Below are 19869 nucleotides of genomic sequence, written 5' to 3' on the forward strand. Positions count from 1 at the left end.
TGCTGTGACTTATTCAACAAAACATTTCTGCTTCATTGAAGCAAAGAATGCATTTATTTCCTGGAACATGTAGAGGCTAGTTTCCCAAGCTCCATGCGGAATGGTATCTTGCCCCTGTCCTGTCCCCACTCCCCATCTTCCCATGCTTCTTGCTTTATGTCATGAAAACAAGCAGAAGTAATCCTGAAGAAGGAAAGGTGAGTTTGGCTGGACATAATATGCCATTATTATTATTATTTTCTAAAATACAATAGTGCAGAAAATTTAAAGAAAAGGACAAGGCTGTTCCTTTTGTGGTGGTTTCGCTATAAAATGCTCTTGGTGCCCAGGTGTTTATTTCCTCTCTTCCTTGACTCCCACAATTTATTCTAATTTCGTTGTTTGTACAGCCAAATTCTAGACTGAATTTGCACATAACAGGGGAACACCACTGACTGCAGATTGATCTAGAAAAAAACCAGTAATGTGGAAGTGCTAGGGACTATTTTTTAAATAGAGCTTGAAAAAGTTCAATGTCACAGGTTCTTCTGCTTAGTAGAAAGCCTGTCCAGAGGCTAAAGGGTTCTGGTGACTCTGATAGTGTTTTGCATTTTGAACTGAACAATACAGCAGGAACCACGTGTAGGAATAGCTGACATCGCCAAGCCGATAAAATAATTCTGTTGTTTTAATTTTAATGTCATGTTCATATGACTAAAAGAAGGTAATGAGTATGGTTTCTAAAGTTTTTTGTTTACATGCTAAGACAGACTAGCTGAAAACGTAATGCTTGCTCAAAGGAGTCAACGGTATCTTTGGAAAATCTTCTGCTCCTTACCCCAGCCTTTCCCACTACCCTCCTTCACTTGTGCCACAAGTGTTTTGGGTTTCACAAACTCATTAGACTTAAAAATAACCTTAAGAATTGAGTTATTTTAATTCTTCTTATATCATGGATAGAGTCACAATCTCACTTACTGTAGAGTTTTATTAAGAGTTTAAGCAAAACCATCGTGGCAGCGCAACACTGGCCTGAGCAGACAGGAGAGTGAACTCACAAGCCTAAATTGATGCTGAGAAAAATGAATCATTAAACGGTACATACATCACTTTTTCTCTACTGAACAGTTACCAGTTTAAGACAGTCTACGCTACTTTCCATTTCAGAAATTACATTTTTGATTGATTGGGTTTTCACTTTAGTTCCCAGTTCAAAAGACTCCTTTTCTGCCATTCAGTTGAGGAAAAAAAAAATGTCTTCAGATGGGAAAAATGTCCTCAGTTTAGAAAGTGAACGTAAACAGTAATTTTAAAAACATGCTTTCATTTCTAATCTGATGTTTAGATGCTGATCCTATACATAGGATTGGTATTTACAGTTTATTTACCTGAACTAAGCAAATTAAAATATAACTATATTGTTGTGTATTTAATTTTCTGACATCCTAAAAACACACATAAGTCACTGTGTCCCCTTTAAAGTTTACACAAAGGTGATTGAAATTCTCCTGGCCTCTAATGTTCTCTTTACTTGTTCATTATAGAATCCTTTCAACTTTGCCTCCAGCAATTCACAAACTCATTTTTTCATGAGTAAATATTTAAACCAGATCTGTTTTAAAATGTCTACAGAAAGAAAGAAGATAAAAGAAGGTATTTAGATTTATAGCTAACTAGGTAATAATCAACTGCTACTAGTGCTGAAAGAACTTCATCCATGTCTCAGCTTTAAAATGAACCTTTAGTCCAGGTAGGGGACTGTGAGCCTCTGTGCCCTTATGGTAATATTCTTAAGCAAACAAAAGATCACCACACACCTCATAGGACAATTGATTCATTGAAATAAGACATTTAAACTTTTCATTTTCATCTGTAATGTAAGAGATAGCTGCACTAATACTTGACTTTCAGTTTCACAGTGGAAAGAAAAAAAATCAAAAATTGGAAAAGACAGAAATAGGCCTATGAGTCACTAACTACAGTCAAAGCAGAAAGATAAAGGAGGTAATTTCTTCTTCTTTCCTGTCTTCTATTGCACCAGAAAGCAGAATTCATGTTTGAATAACATACTTTCTTAGAAGAAGAGAACAAAAAAGAAAAGAGGAAAAACTGCATAAAATGAATTTATGAGTTAGAGATTCTAGATCAGAATTATAGTGTTGCACTTTGGATTTCACCAACTTCCTTTTTTTTTTTTTTGTAGATTAAACAGAGAGTAAAAACAATTGAAGGCGATAATACCTAATTTGATCAATTGGGCAGATTAAAATAAATGTACATATGAAATTGACTGTTGGGTTCAAACTCTGTCTAGAAATACCTCCTGCAACTCATTGAATCTAAAGTGATTTGATTCAGTACGATCAACATTTTATTCTTGGTATCAAACCCCATAGCATTGGCTATGAAGAACATACTTTCTGTAAACGCTTTTAAGATATTATATTGTCTACACTACAGAAATAGTTGAAGAGTTTACTTTCTAGGCTTATGTTGTACATAGAAAGGAGATTTCATAAGTTTATTCTCCAGAAGACACTAAATCTACAATGGAAGCAAAACAAGTAAGTCTGGCTCAGTTGACAAACAACTATCTAAGCTGAAGTGCTGAAGAATTCTTATGTCATTAAACACAATGTAAAACTATTTAAAAGTACGATTTTAATGCACAATAGCATATACTTTGTTATATTTTAATTTAGCATAATTTAAAAGGAAAAATGTTTCTTATAAACAGTGTAGTCTTATTATAGTAGCATGAAGCATTCAGGAACTTGACAATTCATTCTTTCTGTAAATAATTGTTTCTGTTTGGAATAGGGGAAAACATTCCCAAAAGGTAGCTTCAAAATTACAGAAACAAATAAGTACCCAAGGTTTTCCACAATGTTATGTTGAATCAATTTTATTTTTCATATTATAAAGTCAACTTCAATAAATGCAATAAGAATAATTCACTCCTGTTATTGAATTAAAACTTGCGTCTTGGAAGAACTAGTAAAAAGGCTTGTGTTGCAAAAAACAGATCCTATCTTGTTAAAGAGATTCTAATCTTCCAATTGGCCAAAAATAAAGAGAGAAACTGATTACTCATTTTCTTTTTAATGTATATGGTAGTATGAAGACATTTCTCTATATTGTTTTCTCTTGCTGTAGCCTTACTACAAAAGTTATTTTTAAAGGTATCAACAAATCACCCCTTTTGGGTATCAGGAAAAATTAATACTCACTGAGGCCTACCTGATAGTGGGCAGAAGGTCTAGGAAGACTTTCTTTTGGCATTAACACAAAAGAGAAATTAAAATTAATAGAACAAAATCAGTAGTGGACTCAAGGCTCCCTAATCATGTGGTATGACAGAAATGTTTATCCTCAAGTGACTGGTCATATGAGGGAACTTTGCAATTATGGTGCTGGAACTGCTGAAATGTATTAATAAAATCATTCACTAAAAAGAACATGAGCCTTTAAAAGCATTCTTCATGACTGCGACTGTCATTTTTGGCCAAGCTTTCAAGCTAAAAGAGAAAACATTCTAAAGCAAAAAAGTTAACCCCACTCCAGCAGGAGGAAAAGAGCACTTACAGTGAGGTTCATAGGGAGGAGGAGGATCACCACAAGGAACACACTCCATATCTTGAAAGCCTCCAAGCTTAGTCTTCCTATAAAATCTACAAGAAAAAAGAATGAAAAAACAGTAATTCAAAACCAGTTATTCTTCCGCACAAAATTAATCAGGTATTTTAACAAAATACTATGGCTGCAAACTTTTGTCAATCTGCATCCCAATGTAATCTATCAGGAAATAGAAGAAAATAAAAGCAAACGAGTACAGTAGATATTAAGAGTACAGCAGTAGATCTAAAGTAAACTGAGGAAAAATTCTAGATCTGTTAGTCCAAATGCACAGCCATTATAATCTTGTATTCACATAATTCTGGAGATTTCAGACAGAAATCAATATCCCATTTTCCACACAGATCACAATATATAAGACAAATATGATGAACTTACATTATGCAAGCTTATTTACACATTTAAAAAAATAAAAGTGAACCAATATAACTCTCGTAAAAGAAACAAGATATTACAAAGTAATTACTACCACGAACAGTATCCAATGGGCAAGACATCAATGTTTTCTAATTAAAATCTCCGAGGTATCATCTAGCTCAGAGAAGGAAAAATCCCCCATAAATTGGTTCATTTATGTACTTGTACAGAAGGGCATCCCCCCTTCAAAAAAGTTTTAACATGCTGTGTGACAAAATCTTCAGAAAACAAGATTATTCTGATTGCTATGTAGAAGAGCAAAACAGTAAAAATTGCTTTTCAGAACTATATTTTAACAAACCAACAATCCCTCTCTGACTCTTCCTTCTCCTCCAGGAAGATCTTCACCACCAACCAAAATCACAACATGCATGGACTTCAAATGCAAATTAACCAAGTGACTACATGTGTCTCAATGTACATTATCCAACTCTCCACTTCATTTTCATATTCTTACTTAAATGTATAGTTTAAAAATTATAGAGAGCCAGCATTCTGAGGTATGAAAAAATGGATATTGCAAACAGAAGTATCAGTCAGATGGTTTAGATAAGTAATAGCAATGGGAGGCCACAAGCAGTAACAGGTGAACAATAAAATAAAACTCTAAAGCAACGAAAGCAAACTAACCAGTCAGCGACACATTCCTAAAGAAATTAATGCAAAAACATTTTTAAAAAAATAACGACTGTCATACCCTGGAAATCTGCTGCAGTAAAAAGAGACACATTTTATTCTAAAGACCCTTCAAGAACTTTACTGTTGAGTTTATGTTTGAAGAGCTTACTGACTACAGTAACAGGCAGAAGCCTACATTCCTAAACCAGAGGACAGAAGCACACCAAATAAAAAAACAGAACTTTTCTATATTTAAAATAAGTTTAAGTTTTATATTTAAATTCGTATGGGAGTATGACATCCTCTGAAGAACTCATCTACAACAGCTCCCTGATCAAGTAGATCTGTCTGTCTTTCACCCAATCATTAGTACTAAGCTAGAATCAATAGCTATGGTCTGTTAAGCTGAGTACATGAATTGTTTTCTGTAGCTGTAGCGGCACATTAAATAAAAGGTCCTAACTCTACTGATGTTAAATAACTAACACTGCAAATGCCATTGAAGTATGAAGGCTGTATCAGGTAAAGCAAACAGCTTTCCAACTGTTCGAGAAACTCATGTTTTAACAATGTGAACAGAAACAGATTCATAGACTGTAAGACCGAAAGGGGCCACTGTGGTAATTTACTCTGAACGTAATGTGTTAATATTTGGTTTTGGCTGACATGCTCACTGCAGTGTTTTGAAGCTGAATAATAGCAAATGGCATGTTGGAAACCCGTCCAAAACAGAAATAAATATGATTGCTGAGAGGTAAAACATTAGCTAAACCATTTGATTTGGCTACCTATTAATATATTCTCCATTCACATAGTCAGCATCTAAACTGATGGACAGGTATGAGTGGTGGTGTGTTCTACAGTTCTGTTCCCCAAAACATACAGACCAGGTGACCTGTGACTGCCCTACACGTGACTCCCTCCCTCCTCATATTTCCAACCTTGCTGCCAGTAAAAGCAGGTTGTGGAAACAGCTCTCATTTTAACGTGTACTCAACGCACATATCTAGAATACATTCTAGACCATAATACTGAGAAGCAACCCCAGTTTAGATTTATCCTTAATTCATGTTTTAATCTGGGTTCTTTTTTGTTCTTTTCTCATCTTCCAAAATTTAGCTTATATTGTTTACACCATGAGAAGAAAATTTTCTTCCTGCTGATAGCCAAATAAGCCCTATTTTTTTTATATATATATACACATATATATATATATATATACATACACACACATACACATAAAATATGCAATAAGAGCATAAATCAATCCATCATCTAGATGCAGGTAGTATCAAAAGTGGTTGTGAGTAACATCTAATGACTGGGGCTGCACCTTCTTATACCATAACTTAAACTAACATTAGTTACCAAAGCTTTACTAAGTGTTTTTAAATGAAAAGACCTCACTTCCAGTTTGAGAGGATAACTGTAGGAGCTTCGGTATTCAGGAATTTGATAGCTGGCATTAAATATATATATATAAATAAAATATACTGGCTGACATATATACAGGAAACAAATGTATGAACCTTCAAGCATCTCTGAAATATATACCATGAAAATACAAAGGCTGTTACGATTGCAAATCAGTCCTCATAGCCTACTCCTATCAATTAAACTACCAATCCATCGTTCCAAAAAAAGTATCAGAAATGCCTTTTAACAAATTCATGGCAGGTATTTATAATAGCAGAACTTGGCCACAATGTAAAGAATAGTGTTTTAGAGATCTTAACTCTTAATACTACAAACAGAGAAGATTACCAACAGAGATGTGGGTTGACTGGACAACAAACTAAGCTCAGGTTTTGATTTACGACAGAAGTTTCATTAAGTCTCTACACTGTTATAATTTGTTCCAAAACAATTCTTTCAGATCTATTTATGATTTTCAGCCAGGATCACGTTCTATGAACTAACCAACATGGTGAAGGAAATTCAGGAGCATAGACCACAGCCACTACTTTTGACCTAAAAATATATGTGTCTGAAAATTACTGGGCATTGACCTAATGAAAGGGAAAAAAGCAAGCAAATAATGTGATCAGTCTTCAAGAAGGTAACTCTGTATATTTCCAAATGTTTATTTCTTTATAACAATTAAGTAAGTCACCAGTAACACTCAGTATTTTTAAGTATTTTGCTCAGGTACTGTATAGGCAATACTGTCATAGGTAGGCAACTATCAAACGCTTTTTATAGATGAGATAATTAAGACTGCAATTTTGAAATTAAGTGCTCAGATCATACAGTAAATTGTTGGCAAGGTCAAGATTAGAATCTAGGACCTTCATACATACTTAAAGGATACAAACATTTATCCGTAAAACACGAACAAGAAAATGTCAATGCAAATTAGTTTTGAATTTGTTCAAGTCTCATCTTCAGAAATGGACTTACCCTGGTAAACAGTCTCCACACAGTGCATTGCTGGTGGCAGAACAGTTAGCCTTCTGAAACCGGTTAACCAATGCACAATCCAGACAAGGCTTGCACTTCTGAAAGCCCCAGTCTTCCTTGAATCTGTTTGGCCTGCATGTCATGCACTGTGCATCCTCCCCATATCCGAAGCCGCATTCCTGTAGAGATTAACAAGCAATAGCAAGCTATTCAGTCACTGAAAGCGTGAACAAGAAGAGAATGCTGAAACAAAATTAAGACCTAGTGTAATTATTGCCAAGAGTAGGTCTTTCTAGAGACAAAAGCCATCCTTTCAGCAAGTTCAAATGTGTCTTCCACTGCTAATAATCTCCCTTACTTCTATAAGTAATACTTAGTCATCCACTTTATTCATGAAACCACTGCGTATTTGAATGATAAAGGGCTTCAAGGACTCCCACAGTTTCATTATTACTAGCTTATGGCAGAGTTATTGAGCTGTCTGTTTTTTAATTAGGTCAGTCATGTGAAAGCGCAGAAACTGGGACAAGTGAAGTATAAAGACACTCAGTTACAAAAACAGCAGAGAAGCACTTTGATATTAAGGTTCATAGCTAAGGTGAACAAAGTTAATTGCCAAAGAGAGTGCAGTGATCTTCAAAGGCTTAGAATTTCTGTTACCAAATAAAACAGAGCTGGTTAATGACCACCAGCTAGGCATGAAACATTGCTTAGCCACTAAGAACTTCAGAAACTAAATCCTCTCCAGTTCTAACAGTTCTCAAACTGTTGGAAAAGTTTAATAGCTCTGAGGGCCACGGGGAGGCATGATATTTTACTATACAAGAACTATCATTATTGTTGGTTATTTATTCCAAATTTAGCTGTTTAAAGATGTTATTTCAATTTATTTACAAAAGGACACCTAATTCAACTGACAGGTCCAAAGAGAAACACTTCAGCCAACAATATGTAGTAGTTTGGGGACTGAATTCTACAAACTCGTTATCAAGAACTATCAATCCATTTCCTTTTTATGCCACTATTTCTTAGAGTTATCAAGTTACTAAGAGTTGCTCTTCCCTTTTCTTATCTGAATATTCTATATTTTTTTTGCAGTACTTTGGAGTAAGATTTGATGCTTTAGTGACACACCACAAAACAGCAAGAGGAATACAACTAATTGCTAGAAAGAGCTTATAGGGAAGGGAGTAGGTGGGAAAGGCACAATCTCTTTCTCCAGCATGTGGTCTCAGTGGAAGAACAGGGCATCTTCCCAGTGGGAAAAATGTAGGAAATCTTCAGCTGGGGCAACTTAAGAGAAGGTGTCCACCAGTTTCTTCCACAACACATGCATGTTCCAATGCATATAAGTAATTTTTTCTAGAGTCACCAACCTAAGCAAATTGGCTGCAATGAAAAAAGCTTTGAACCTTAGAAACACACTCAGGATTCTCCAAGGTTTTGCACTGAGAAAACATCTATGGAACAAGCTCTGTGATGGAGTTGGCCAATATGTATTTCATAGTGCCTCTAATTTGCAATGATAAAGTAACAATAAACAACTTTGAGTACATCTTACTGGATATTTGAAGAATTTTCAATTTTCCTTTATGTTTTATATCTTTATTGTCCTCTGAAGAAGAGCAAGCATGCAAGTACACAGAAAATGAACAATTCTAAGAAAGCAGCTACAAATGGACACTAAAAATAGTCCTCTTCCTCAGTCTCTAGGCCCAGGAATTTAAAAAATAAGTTTTAATTTTTGTGTTTTAGCTGAAATGTAGTTTCTTACTGTTGACTGTTATTTGGATTAAGGAGCAGACAGACAAATCATTGCAGTCAGTAACAACCAAAAAAAAAAGCATACTACAGTTTCATACTGTACAGCACACTCCTCCTGTGAAATACCGACCCTAATAAGGCTGGCAGGCAAAAGAGGATAAAAATGGGGTTTTTTATTTAGTTCAGACATAGAACATCTTCTACAATTTTATTTCAATCCTAGTTTCTCCTGGGACTAACAATGAAGGTTCTAGCAGTTCTATTTTGTGTCATGAAAAATATCTTTCTCTGTCCAGTTTTATACTCCATTTCATTTATGCAATTGTGAGCCTGTATACAAAGCTACATCACTACCACTGGGGAGTGGAGCCAGACTAACTTCTGTAAGGAGATTTTGCTCTTCGTAAGTATAATAAACTTTTTCATTGAATCTCATTATTCCTTAACACATTCTTTCTAAATACCTACTCTTGCTGTTTAGACCATCCAAATAGTAGCATTATAGGATATATTACATAGCTCACTCAAATCATGTATATTCGGATCTTTTGATAAATCACTTGGAATCAGTCTCTTCCAAGTCCCAGGAAACTTTCAAATATAAGGCTCAAATTAACTTAATTATAAGTTTTCCTTTCCAGACTTTCTTTGAAGTTTCTGATCAAAACCAAGCAAATACCCGGAAATAAAGTTAGAATTAAATGCCTTCAACTCACTGGCCCAAACTACCAAAGCTTGGGTAAATTGTTTCTATCAGATCTGCTTTGCTACAGTTGGATGTATGGACACATCTTAGTGGTCCTTTGTAACATGGAGTGGTTTACTTTAAAGCTATAAAAATGGTGGATGCAATACAAAGAAATCTTCTGCCTAAGGAATTTACAGTCTCCAGTATTTTCAAAGATGGTTTCTAAGCCCTTGCCAGGAATTCTGCAAATATAATCCATAACAACTATAACTTTCTGTATGCGCTTTTTATGTTCACATAATATTCAAGGTACTTAACTGCCTGGCAGGTGCAAATAAATATTTAAGCTTGTAAACCAGGCAGAACTTCAAACACATCTGCACTCATAATTAACCACATTCCCAAACCTGAAGGACATGATTTAGCTGATGGATTCAAATTCTTTGAAATCTTGGACTTCATAATTTAGCAGCCCAGCAAAGATACAAACAATCAGCTGTTCATCTTTTATCAGTACATGTGCAAAACCGATGTGCACCAGCCTCTATTTATGAAGCTGTCAAGTCATATGGCTGATGAAATCTGAATAGCTCCCAACTCTCCTCACCCCTTCAATCCTCCCACTCATATTTTGAAAAGAGGGCTCATCTCCTGTGGCGGTTTACCTCAGGACTGTAGAAAAGAGAAAAAAAACTTGTAACCTCAATTAGCTGGATTTTAAACAAACAAACACACAAAAAACCAAAATCAAACAAACACCACACAAAATAGTTTTCTATTTTTGTGCCAGAAAAAAAGAGCAGGTAAATATACTCTATATTTATTTCTCCTACTGTGAAGCATACTATGAAGAACACTTAATCCACTCTTCCCTTTTCACTTCCCCTTTTCAGTGCTACCATCAATGGTACCAGGTAACACTAATGAAAAAAATTCTCTTTCAAATGATACACAGTAAAAGTCATGAAAACCCATACACTAATTTAGAAAACTACATTAAAATTGATTTAAATAAAATTCCTCAAAATTCAAATGCACTTTTATTTCCTGGATATTTATACAGCTTTCACTATCACAGTGTGGTGATATCTCACTACCTTTAATGTATGTATCCCCAGAACACCTTTGTTCAGGTTTCATTAAGGTATCAAGTGAGATGACTGGCTAATACCACCTGGGAATCTGCGGCAAACAGTTAACTAAACTCCTAACTTAGTTTCAAGCTAAAAATATTAAAAACATACAATAATACAGACACCTCTTAAAGTATTACCTTGGCAGTGTTAACACTTTCTTTTAGTATACACTACCCAAACACCGACTCAGACAGAAGGACCAAAAGTATAGTAAACTGTAAATGGTGATGGAGTTAAGTGGTACAGTTTTTCCTGAAAAGTTAAATGCAATGCAGAAAGTAAATGAACAGTGAATTAGATTTTAAACATTATTTCAATTAAAATAATCTCAAATTTCACTTAAAAATGTTTTCAGGCATCATTAAGATTGTAATCCAAACGTACATTTTAGAATTTGTTTCTAGTTCCACCAATTATCCACAAGCTATGTACATCATAGAATCATTTCAGTTGGCAGAGACCCTCAGGATCATTGAGTCCAGCCATAACCTAACTTACTCTGGCACTAAACCATGTCCCTAAGAACCTCGTCTAAACACCGTTTAAACACCTCCAGGGATGGTGACTCCACCACTTCCCTGGGCAGCCTGTTCCAATGCCTGACAACCCTTTCCATGAATAATTTTTTCCTAATATCCAATCTAAACCTCCCCTGGCACAACTTGAGGCCATTTCCTCTCATCCTATCACTTGCTACTTGGGAGAGAGACCAACACCCTCCATGCTACACCCTCCTTTCAGGTAGCTGTAGACAGCGATCAGGTCTCCCCTCAGCCTCCTTTTCTCCAGGCTGAACAGCCCCAGCTCCCTCAGCCGCTCCTCAGACTTGTGCTCCAGGCCCCTCGCCAGCTTTGTTGCCCCTCTCTGAACTCTCTCTAGTACTTCAAAGTCCCTAGAGAGTACACCACAGAGTTCCACTTATGCCATGGTGATTACAAGAACATTTGGGTATTCTCAAGAAAAAGCCTCCCAGTCATTAAGACACATCAAATTGATGTCAGGTCACACGACAGGTTACAGCACTACACTGGTGCCGAGAAGTGAAGATTTTAGTAATACCTTTGAGTATATGGCTTTGTTAAATAGCACACACTTTTACCTTCCAAAAGTACCTTAGGCTTTGGATCAGCCTCATCTAGAATTCAATAGTCAGCCAAATCTATCAGGAGACTGACCCAGAAACATGTGTCAGCTTCTCCCAGGCTGAGATATGGCAGGCTTCCTCACCAGCAGCTCTCTTGCTTTGAGAAGTGACATGGTGACTGCTAAACATGGCAGCAGCTGCTTTTGGTAACATCACTGGGACAACCTGTCAGACACAGCACGCCACCTTTCATGTTCTGCATTCAGGGGTAGCTTCAAACAGTACTTTCCTTTTTAATTCACAATTCCTTTTCTGAGCCAAGATGCAGGTCTCCTTTTCCTTCATCATACACCTGCTGCAAAGAAGCAGCCTATGATATGTAGCCCTGCCTTAGCAACCATCAAGCTGCCTCTGTCCAACAGGCTCTCTGTACAGCAGGATCCTCTTGGTGACAGTACTTATCATCATGCATCTGGTGGCAAAGCTGGTTTAGGGCACTCTCTCCCTTTCATCTTTGTTTTTTCTTCCTTGTGATCCACTGTCCTCTACTGTACTGATACAACTGATTATGAGGCTCAGCTGTAGATCTGACCATGGGATTGATGCAGGTTAAAAGTGATCAGTTCAGTGATCTGTTTCATAGTACACCCTAAAAATCTACTGTGTCAGCATAACCGCATAGGTGGAGCACTGTGGAAAGAACTTAATATTGCCAAAACTGTCATTTCAATGTTTCTGAACTACAACTTCACATGTGATTTGTTGACAAAACAATCTAGAATTGCAGTTAAAGTTCTCAGTTGCAATATAAGCTTGATGAGGCTGAGATACAGATTACTTTTTCATAAATAAAGTAAAAAATACATGGAAGCTACAGAGGGTTATAGTTTGGTTTTGTTGGTTTGTTTTTGGTTTTTTTTTAAGAAAGCAAATTATGGTAAAAGGACTGGAAGGACTCTTATTTCTGTACAGGAACATTTTCAGGAAAAGTTTGAAACCCAGCTATCCCAGTTTACTTTTTCTGCACTAATTGTGATACAAATGTATTTGAACCACACATAAGGTTTGATTTATACAGAAACACATTACTGATAAGATGGGACAAAAAAGGCTCATACTATCAAGCCCCACGAATGACCATTCAGGCACTGGCAACTTGAAGCCACTTAAAGAATGAAAGATATTAAACCACTTGCTTAACTACATGATGCTTTGTTTCTAAGTGAAGGAGAAATGAAATTATACTGAGCCACATGAAGCAAACACTTCCTTCTGAATTGATATAATAATTTTAGTCTCCCACTCCAGAAGCAAGTGCTGCTTAAAAAAAAAAACCCAAACAAACAACAAAAAACCCCAATAACAACCAAACAACCCCAAACAAAACCCCCACATGCTCAAAAGCAAGCTATTTTAATGGTTCAAAGGTTTCACAAACATTAGCAAGGACACACATTTATGAGAAGAAAAGGCTACATAGATTTTAAAATGAACAAATAGAAGCAAACAAACAGGAGAAGCAGCTTTCACTGCCTTCCCCATCAATGTTCAATTATTGATACAATAACAAAGCTGGCTTTCTTATGAAGGCAATATGTTAACAGTACTTTATAAAAAACAGAATTAACATGAGTGATCAATGGATTTTAGTTCCAAGTTAATGTAACATCTGCAGTATTGCTGTCAGAACAGCTAATAGAAGATCAGAAAGGAAAAGTTGAGGGTGTAATTTTTTTTCTCATTTTCAGAAAGAAAGGATTACTTGGAAAGCATTATTGAAAAAGAAAGCCCCACAAAACTGCAACAGCAAAACCTGAAAAGAGTAGTCTAGATTTGGAACTAGTTACATGAAATAAGGCTGGGTTTTTGTTTGGGTTTTGTGGGTGTGGGGGTTTTTTGTTTGTGTTTTTGGTTGTTTTGTTTTGTTTTTTCTTCATGCTATAAATGGTATCTGAAGTTACTTATCTATGCAGACAGGAAGGTAAATCCAATAGATCGAACACCAGCTTATCAGTTTGCATCTAAAATTAAAAACTCATCTTAGAATCATAAAACAGCCCAGGTTGGACAGAACCTTGAAAGAATATCTGGTCTGACCGTTCATGGGACAGAGAGCCAGGATGAGATGATCCAGCACCCTGCCCAATTGCATCCTAAAATCCTCCAGTGATGGAGACCCTACCATGTTCTGGGAGAGGTTGTTCCAGTGAACGATTCTTCTCACTGTATACAGTTAAAAACAAAAACCTCTTTCTTATATAGAAGTAAAACCTTTTTCCTGGTGGAGCTTGTCCTTGCTGCCCTTTATCTTGTCCATATGCTGCCTTGTGAAGGAAGAGCCTCCATCCTCTTGTTCCACTCTGTGGCCTCTGTCTACTTTGTTCCACCAAAAACCTCCTGCATTACCATGGGTAAGTTGATTTCTGTGCTAGTGTCTCATGTATAAATTAAGGAAGGCCAACACGATTTCCCTGACTTAGAAAGGTATGAAATGCTCACAAGCTATAGCAATAAAGGTCATATAAATAATTCAAGTTAATAGTTGTAAAAATAAGTATATACAGACACAAATGTGTGTATATACTTATAAGTATATACAGACACCCACTCTGTACAGGGGGTATTTTGCCCTGCACATTTATCCATACTGCTGATGCAAAGTCTGAAACCTGTCAGTCAATTGCTTAAAACACTTTGCGGGGGGTGGGAAATGAACAACAAAAAAACCCCCTGATATCATTATATTTTACTATGTACTTAAGAGTTACGCTCACACATCCAGCAGTATATCTAGTTTTATCCACAAGCATGAAATATTTGATAGGAAAACAGACACATCATTCGTTATTACGAAACTGTTGTTAAATTACAGGATAATTACATCAGTGCTTTCTCACATGTAAAAAACCCAGGCAAACAAAACTCCTCCTGTGCTGCAAATTACTTCAAGTATATCATTAAATCCCTTTTCCCTTTGCGTTCTGACCTTTGACTTAACACATTTTGTTGCTTGAAACTGTAGTTCAGCAAAACTACTTTCAATTGCGTTTCAGTAACAGCCACAGCACCACATCCTTCACCACGATTCACAAAAAACTGTACCTCTGTTTATAAAGGAAATTATGCTTCCACTCACACTTAGGTTTGAGCAAAAGCTGTTTAGTTATTTCAGTTCTAATATAGTAGCAAAAAATAATATTTGAAACCCTATTCATGTCTGGGAGAAGTAATTGCTTACACATTGAAATTAATTGAGCAATTATATTTTCAGAAAAACTAGTCCTAAGAATCAGTATTATCAGACTATAATCAAAACTAGTTGAAGTAAAAACATAACTATAACTTTCCTATTTCAGTTTAGCATTTTTTATTAAATTCAAAGAAAAGTGTAATTACTGAGGGCATTAGTTTTTATGCTTTTGGTTTTCGTTTGCCAACTAGGTAAGTATGCTACATCAATGCATATAACACTGCTTTAGTAGGACGACTGTTATAAAGTGCCATATTTACAAGTGCCTTTATAAATTAAAACAGCCCCCAGAACCTTTCAGTCCTCAAATTCAAGGCAAATCTGAAAAAAAAAACCAAAAAACTAAACAAAACCACATCCATACTGTTAATCACCTTCAAATTGTTACTTTTAGAGCATTGTTTGTATGACTAAACCTTAACTAATACTGCCTAACATAGAAAGGAATCCTCACTGAAGTGTGAAACTAAGTATTTCAGTTAATGCACTGAACACTAGCTACAAGGGGTGGAGAGATATGGAAAATGTGTCACTCAATTTCAGTAAATCTCTTCAAACCACCCACAAACCAGAATACTTGTGTTTTTTTCAGAGCTAAATATAGTAATACAAAGCCACAAAGCTGAAAGCTTCTTCCCTGTTGTTTAAACACACATACACACCAGACTTAGTAATGTCTCGTAAAAAAATGTTAAAAAATAAAATTTTAAATTTTTCTTTAGATCTATATAACATACTTGCCTACAAAAGCAACCCTGAAAATTAAATTTCACTCTTAAATACCACTCTAAATTCTACTTTTATCATCCCTTTTGCATTATCAGTAAGAGTAGAAAGCAGTTTGCCCTACCATGTGCCAAGGCACTGGGCAGGGCAGCTACTTCTCTCTTGCTTTATGGCCCCACCTATCAGGTATTGATCAAACTGCAGAGTTATATCTGGGCCACAGTTTTACACTCTAACAATGGGAAGGATGCAGGTATAGTAGCTGGATGCTGAGAAAAGTGTCTTACGCTTATGCACAAGACTCAAAAAGTCTGCTCGCCTTTCAGGATACCAGCTTGCACTCTCTTGTTTTTGTCTGACCATCTTCACACCCCTATCATGACATACCTGCTCCCCCAAAAGATCCAGTCTCCCCACGACACAGAACTCATTCTGTGATCTCTCTCACCTCCAGGGATCGAGTTAGTGGATCCCACCATACCCTTCCCTCTTGTTTCAGCTGTATCTTCCTTTGTTGTTCTCTATCTTTGCTTATACATAGCACCTGCTTTCTCTGTGCTGCAAGCAACTAAGACTGCCCTCATGACTTGCATTCAGACTTGGAATTTTGCTGGAAATTTGTCAAGTTAACTTTCTAGTTCTACTGAATCCCAGTCCATAACCTCAGTCACTGCTCATCTCCATTGATTCATTTTTGTACTCCTAAAAAACCTGCTAATTCCAAAACTTTTGTGGGGATTTTCTTTTGGAAGAGGCGCAGTTGTTGTAAAAGAAAAAACATTTACATGAGACTCACAATAGAAATCTTTCCTTCTCCATGATATTAACAAGGACTTCTTATGTGCTTTTTACATATTACTGTGTATTTTTCTGGCCTCAACCTTCCCAATTACTTTACACTGCATAAAGATATGGCTAAGGCTTATAACATGTTTGATAAATTGTAAAATACAGAAATTGAGCCTCACTTGAATCTAGCTTCCCAACATGAACTGAGCCAGTGAAAACAGCATAATCACCTGTCTTCCAGTTGTTCTAAGAAAATATCTCAGATCTCACTTGAATCCTAATCTGTATTTACCTGCTTCTCCCCTTATTTTTATTACAAACCATTCTGTTAAGACAAGTTGTTGTACAGAAAATATTTAAACACTGTCTATAGTGGCAATTTCACCTAAACTCCAGAACTGGTTCTGAAAGTCAGCATTGTAAAAATCAATCCCCAGTGGTCTGTACCAAAGACTAGTTTGAAATTCATTTTTTGTACTCTCCGCTACACAGTGAGGTTATCCAGTCCTAATTCCCTGGAGTTTTTTACCCCTTTGTAGCACTAACTCACATTAAAAAAAAAAAAAATTAATTAGAGATCCTATAACCAGATCTCTAATGTTACTGCCTACTTTATTAAGGGCATCATCATTTTTTGAACTGAGTATTTTATATAAAGAGAACCAGAAAACAAGGTACTTGAAAGACTGTAATATGTTCAAACACCAAAATAATTAAAAAATATTTCCACATGAATACATATTTTTATTATTCTAACCACATACATAAATGCACTTATTGGAAACAAAGCAAAGCATGCTTTGCTTACCTTTGAGAGCTCCATTCCAGGTCCACACTGTTTGCAGAGGATACAGTTTCCAGTGTGGTCCCTAAATTCTTGCTCTCTGCAATCTCCAGTCTCACAAATAACCCTGTTTAACTTAAAAAAAAAAAAAAGTCAACTCACCAAATATAATAATCTGTGATTAACATGTAATTTATGTAAACTCTAAATCTGAGAAATAAATCTGTTTCTATCTTTAAAATAACATTCTGCATTATCTAAAGATTTAAATATGGCAATGAAAATTAAAAATCTATCTCCAAATATGGATAAGTGGCCTGAATTTTAAAGGTTCTTAATAGTGAAGGTCTTGCCATAATTTTACAATTTTTAGAAGACCTGCTTGATATTTGGCACTTGTCAGGTTCAAATATTAAGTGTCTTTAAATTCCACTTTAGGTTCCTCACCTTACTTGACATTATGAAAGATGCACATGACTGTTAACTAAAGCTACAATTTTCATGACAGTAAGCTATGCCACATCATATTGCCTTGTTTCATCTCTTTGATTTTAAAATTTTTTTTAATGATGCTATTACAATTGAATGAATAAGCTAAAATCTAGTCCTTTATACAGAAATATTGGAGATTTTAAAAGGTTGCTCTAACCTTTTGGAAACTTAAAAAATATCCCAAACCTGTATGAATATTGTTTATTCTAAATTTCAGTATTGCTTTATATTTAACAGGACAAATGAGAGAGAATCTAATTTCTGCCTTCAAAGGCATTTAAGTACATTATCTGACCAAACCAGAAACTAAGGTTATGAGAAATACCATAAACAGTAATATCAGCCATGCAGAGTCTCAGTATAATCACTGGAATCCTACCCAGGAACATTTGCAAGCCCTGTGAGCTCCCTCAATAGAATTTTAAATTAAATGTCTGCATAGAATCATAGAATGTCTGGAGTTGGAAGGGACCCACAAGGATCATCAAGTCCAACTCCTGCCCCTGCACATGACAACCCCACAGTTCACATCATGTGTCTGAGGGCGTTGTCCAGTCTCTTCTTGAACACTGTCAGGCTTGGGGCCGTGACACCTCCCTGGGGAGCCTGTTCCAGTGCTCCACCACCCTCTGGGTGAAGAACCTTTTCCTAATGCCCAACCTAAACCTCCCCTGGCACATCTTCCTGCCATTCCCTCAGGTTCTGCATATAGGCTTCCATCACAGAAAGTGGTTTCCACAATTGATACTAAATTCTTACTTGTGTATTAACCTTTTCAGAAGGATCAAAGCCTTTCTGACAGCTGTGAAGCATTAATTACCCTTAGTTCTAGATCAGGGGTGTCAAACTCATTTTCACCGGGGGCCACATCAGCCTTCAAAGGTCTGAATGTAATTTTAGGACTGGATAAATGTAGGAGTAGCAACCCTTTGAAGTTCTAGAGCTTGTCTCTGCAAACCAGAGTTAAAATATGTTTAGGAGGCAATGTAATTATGTGCTATGCCATCTTCTGTCAATAAACTGAATACTGCAAACTCCTAAACTATGTATATAGCATACTGTACTAAGAGATGGTCACTGCAAATTGGCGAGAACTCCCGTCATCCCTCTGAAGTGTTGCAGTACCACTTTCATAGCACTATATTCACCTATATTTTCTGTCCTAGTCCAGCCTTTCTGCTATGAAGAGGCTCACAAGGTAAAAATTTTTAACTGGACGTGAGGAGTAGTAAGAAATTATACAAATCAGTTGACCAAGCTCACTTTTAAATTGATAAAATGCATATGCAATTGCCTGCATATACATGTTTAAGACTTTTAGTGTTAGCAGTAATGTTTAAAACTAAAGACACCATTCTTGTATCCAAAATTCTTTTTTCAACATTCATCCTGGGAGAAAAAAGCAAAAAACAAACAAACAAACTTACCAAATATGCTAGTAAAATTATGAGCATCTTCAGTTTATCTTCTCCTTGTAATCCTTTAGCATCCATTTCTAACTATTAGACCTGTCTCCCTAGGAAAAAAAAAAAAAAAAGAAAATAAGGAAAAAACCATTATATTTCACGACGTTGTTTAAATTGCAAAAGTCACGTCCACAGTACTTCGTGTCATTCAGCACATCAAAACATATACCTGTTAATGCCATTAAAGTATTTCAGATGGGTTCCTGGAAGCTAAACAACAAACATATGCTTTGAAAATCATGTCCTTTTTGAGAAGATAAGGCAATATACATGAAGTTTCTATAGCCTTAATTCTCAAAAGAAGAGACTGCTATCAGTCTAGACTAGAGAAGACAAACATTTTTAAGTCTAAAATCAAACATCCCTAACATATCTTTCTTGTGTGTTAGATGCCCAACTAAGTACCTGATCAACAGACAAAAATCAATTTCTTCAAATATGCCATGTATCCGCCAAGACTTAGCGGATCACAAGACCGTTCCTTCTATGTTGCAATGTGGAGCAGAATGGGTTTACCTAGTGGCTAAAATAACCTACTTCATTTTGCAATGAACTGGAGTCATATACAGGATCTATATATACCACTTACCTAAGAGATATTAACTTCTAAAGAGGTGTTAACATGATTGTTTATGATCTG

At 36.0% G+C, this 19869-nt stretch overlaps 1 protein-coding gene across 3 annotated transcripts in view; it reads right to left on the bottom strand.

Annotated features, from left to right (window-relative positions):
• Nucleotides 1–19869, bottom strand: part of TNFRSF19 (TNF receptor superfamily member 19) — a 70255-nt gene that overhangs the window by 37233 nt on the left and 13153 nt on the right. For all 3 annotated transcript variants that reach the window (XR_010606960.1, XM_065644412.1, XM_065644420.1), the window contains exons 2-5: nucleotides 19191–19279; nucleotides 17296–17406; nucleotides 7051–7229; nucleotides 3565–3650 (exon numbers count right to left, since the gene is read on the bottom strand). Coding sequence is in view for 2 of the 3 variants with exons in the window: in XM_065644412.1 (XP_065500484.1) it covers nucleotides 3565–3650; nucleotides 7051–7229; nucleotides 17296–17406; nucleotides 19191–19256 (442 nt within the window). In the remaining variant the exon portion in view is untranslated. The remainder of the gene's footprint in view (nucleotides 1–3564; nucleotides 3651–7050; nucleotides 7230–17295; nucleotides 17407–19190; nucleotides 19280–19869) is intronic.

This window comes from Caloenas nicobarica, chromosome 1, assembly GCF_036013445.1.
Source record: "Caloenas nicobarica isolate bCalNic1 chromosome 1, bCalNic1.hap1, whole genome shotgun sequence".
Classification (NCBI taxonomy): domain Eukaryota; kingdom Metazoa; phylum Chordata; class Aves; order Columbiformes; family Columbidae; genus Caloenas; species Caloenas nicobarica.